At 33.7% G+C, this 3,454-nt stretch overlaps 1 protein-coding gene across 2 annotated transcripts in view; it reads right to left on the bottom strand.

Annotated features, from left to right (window-relative positions):
• The window catches only part of LOC134848314 (trypsin-like), a 15,538-nt gene extending 14,455 nt beyond the window's left edge, over window positions 1–1,083 (bottom strand). For both annotated transcript variants that reach the window (XM_063865712.1, XM_063865713.1), the window contains exon 1: window positions 866–1,083. In XM_063865712.1, the coding sequence (XP_063721782.1) occupies window positions 866–1,027 (162 nt within the window). In that variant the 5' untranslated portion in view covers window positions 1,028–1,083. The remainder of the gene's footprint in view (window positions 1–865) is intronic.
• Between the last annotated feature and the right edge of the window lie 2,371 nt (window positions 1,084–3,454).

Raw genomic sequence — 3,454 nt, 5'->3', positions numbered from 1 at the left:
TATGTCAGCGCTGGATACTATTTTGGCTTTATATTCAATTTTTCCGGATAAAGTTTAGCTAAAAAGTGCCGGTTGATTTTGATTTTACGGACAGCCCGCCTCATTATTGTTGATTTATTTTACCTAAAAATTTGTTACTGACAAAGTTTCAAAATTAGTTATGAGATCAAAAAAAATCTGTACTCAAACGTCAAATACACTCGGACTTCTTTTAACAACTTTAAAAAATTACTTTTCTAGTTTTTTTTTAACGAAAACATTGTTTGAAAACTCTTTTGCTATTTTTTGACCTTCAAATTGATTAAATATGCTTCTGTATTAGCAATTTGCTTCTGTTTTTAGTCTTGAAGGCAAAAATTCCAAAAGTTTTTTTTTAGTATCTTGTTCAGACCATAGTTTGATTGGACTCTGCGCAATTTGTGATTCAATCATTTTCGATTTTTTTATCCCCGCTCAATCAAAGGTTCAAGCTCATTCGGCCCGTGAATCTACACTCGGTTTGACTCTTGTTTCGTCTCTGTTTGCCTATGATTTGAGCCTATTCTATTATATCGATCCTGTTCGATTCATGACTCAATCCTGATCAACCCATGTTTTCATTTTGCTTGATGCAAGCTTTTGTTCGATTGTCCTAATTTGCGTCAAAAATTGTATTTGCTTGTTGGAACATTATTGTCGAATCAAGAGTCAAGCACCTCAACCCGAAAACGAGCCATCGTCAGACTTTTTTCAACGTTCTGGTTTTAATCTCTGAATGATTAATGCGTCAAAAATTATGATCTGCCACCAGCATTAGTAAAAAAATTTGAAAGCTGCGATAATAATTTTTGTTCAAAAACTCGTGTGGATCTAAATGTAAATTTACCTGAATGCGGACGAAGAATAAGTTTCCAGCTGGCGTAACGCCGTTCACAATAGTTTGAACCAATGAAGATTTCACATCAATCGAAGAGTCATTTTTAGCCGAAAACGAATCGATTAGTAGCAGAGTAAACAAAAAGTTCAGAAATAATTGTGTTTTGCTCATCCGATTTATATCTTTCAAGGCATAAACCACGGTGACAAAAAATTAAAATGACCTAACTGACCCCAAACAAAATAAATATTAATGCAAAGTGGCACAACATCAAGCTAGTATATAACAAAATGACAAAATCTCTTGAACTATAATTCAAGGGTAGTAAGACATTTCAATCTTGATTATCAGTAAATTTGTTTTATTTCAAAAACAATGAAACAATGAGTTTTTTTAATAACTTTTTCAATAGTTTGAATTTTCTCGTTTCGAGTCAAGGAACAAAAAGCGTACGAAAAAGTCCTTGAGCAGACCAGCGTAATGAGCTGATGCATGATTGGTTGATATACTAATAAAACGCTCAAAATTGGGTCAAGTTTCCCAAATTAAGACATTTATCAAATCTTTCAACTTCAAAAAAGCACATTAGCGGCAAAAAAAAGACTTACGCGCAAAATAACATTCTTGACAGTAGCGTGCCGAGGAAGTGCGGCCGGGATGACGCGGGTCCCAATTTTTTTCGAGGTTTTTCGCGACTTTCTTCACAATTACAAAAACCAAAATAAACAGGCTTATCCGGTGATTCTTGCAGTCTTAACGGTTGAAGTTTTACACGAGTTCCTTTGGGACAATTTGGATTAAAATTTTATGTGATTAAATATGCTGGGGCAAAAAAATTGGCAAATTTCCACGCAAACACAATTCAAATTCATCAGAAAGACAAAATCGGAAAAAAAAGTTCATCAAAATGACAAAATCGAAAAAAAAACAAATAACTCACGGGTTCACAATTTTTTTCAAGATTACAAACATAAACCAACCAAACACCGATTTGGATCTAGATTTGACCGGTCCAATGCAACCTAGCGACAATTTTTACACAACTTCTCAAACCTTATCGAGATTGTCAGAAATTTGCTATTTTCTTTGCTAAACTTTTTCGCTATAGGTTGCTGTGAATCATAGAGCGTGAATCATGAAGCGGTTAAAACGGCTTTCGTTCAGTAGTTATAAGGCATAATTTCTGATTTGTGTAAACCACTTTTCATTCAGTACTTAAATGTCAGCGCTGGATACTATTTTGGCTTTATATTCAATTTTTCCGGATAAAGTTTAGCTAAAAAGTGCCGGTTGATTTTGATTTTACGGACAGCCCGCCTCATTATTGTTGATTTATTTTACCTAAAAATTTGTTACTGACAAAATTTCAAAATTAGTTATGAGATCAAAAATCTGTACTTAAACGTCAAATACACTCGGACTTCTTATAACAACTTTAAAAAATTCCTTTTCTAGTTTTTTTATCAAAAACATTGTTTGAAAACTCTTTTGCTATTTTTTGACCTTCAAATTGATTAAATATGCTTCTGTATTAGCAATTTGCTTCTGTTTTCAGTCTTGAAGGCAAAAATTCCAAAAAAAATTTTTAGTATCTTGTTCAGCCCATAGTTTGATTGGACTCTGCGCAATTTGTGATTCAATCATTTTCGATTTTTTTATCCCCGCTCAATCAAAGGTTCAAGCTCATTCGGCCCGTGAATCTACACTCGGTTTGACTCTTGTTTCGCCTCTGTTTGCCTATGATTTGAGCCTATTCTATTATATCGATCCTGTTCGATTCATGACTCAATCCTGATCAACCCATCTTTCCACTTTGCTTGACGCAAGCTTTTGTTCGATTGTCCTAATTTGCGTCAAAAATTGTATTTCCTTGGAACATTATTGTCGAATCAAGAGTCAAGCACTCAACCCGAAAACGAGCCATCGTCAGACTTTTTTCAACGTTCTGGTTTTAATCTCTGAACGATTAATGCGTCAAAAATTATGATCTGCCACCAGCATTATAAAAAAATTTGAAAGCTGCGATAATAATTTTTGTTCAAAAACTCGTGTGGATCTAAATGTAAATTTACCTGAATGCGGACGAAGAATAAGTTTCCAGCTGGCGTAACGCCGTTCACAATAGTTTGAACTAATGAAGATTTCACATCAATCGAAGAGTCATTTTTAGCCGAAAACGAATCTATTAGTAGCAGAGTAAACAAAAAGTTCAGAAATAATTGTGTTTTGCTCATCCGATTTATATCTTTCAAGGCATAAACCACGGTGACAAAAAATTAAAATGACCTAACTGACCCCAAAGAAAATAAATATTAATGCAAAGTGGCGCAACATCAAGCTAGTATATAACAAAATGGCAAAATCTCTTGAACTATAATTCAAGGGTAGTAAGACATTTCAATCTTGATTATCAGTAAATTTGTTTTATTTCAAAAACAATGAAACAATGAGTTTTTTTAATAACTTTTTCAATAGTTTGAATTTTCTCGTTTCGAGTCAAGGAACAAAAAGCGTACGAAAAAGTCCTTGAGCAGACCAGCGTAATGAGCTGATGCATGATTGGTTGATATACTAATAAAACGCTCAAAATTGGGTCAA

The sequence above is a fragment of the Symsagittifera roscoffensis genome, chromosome 6, assembly GCF_963678635.1.
Source record: "Symsagittifera roscoffensis chromosome 6, txSymRosc1.1, whole genome shotgun sequence".
NCBI lineage: Eukaryota > Metazoa > Xenacoelomorpha > Acoela > Convolutidae > Symsagittifera > Symsagittifera roscoffensis.
This window is presented reverse-complemented; position numbering and strand designations above follow the sequence as displayed.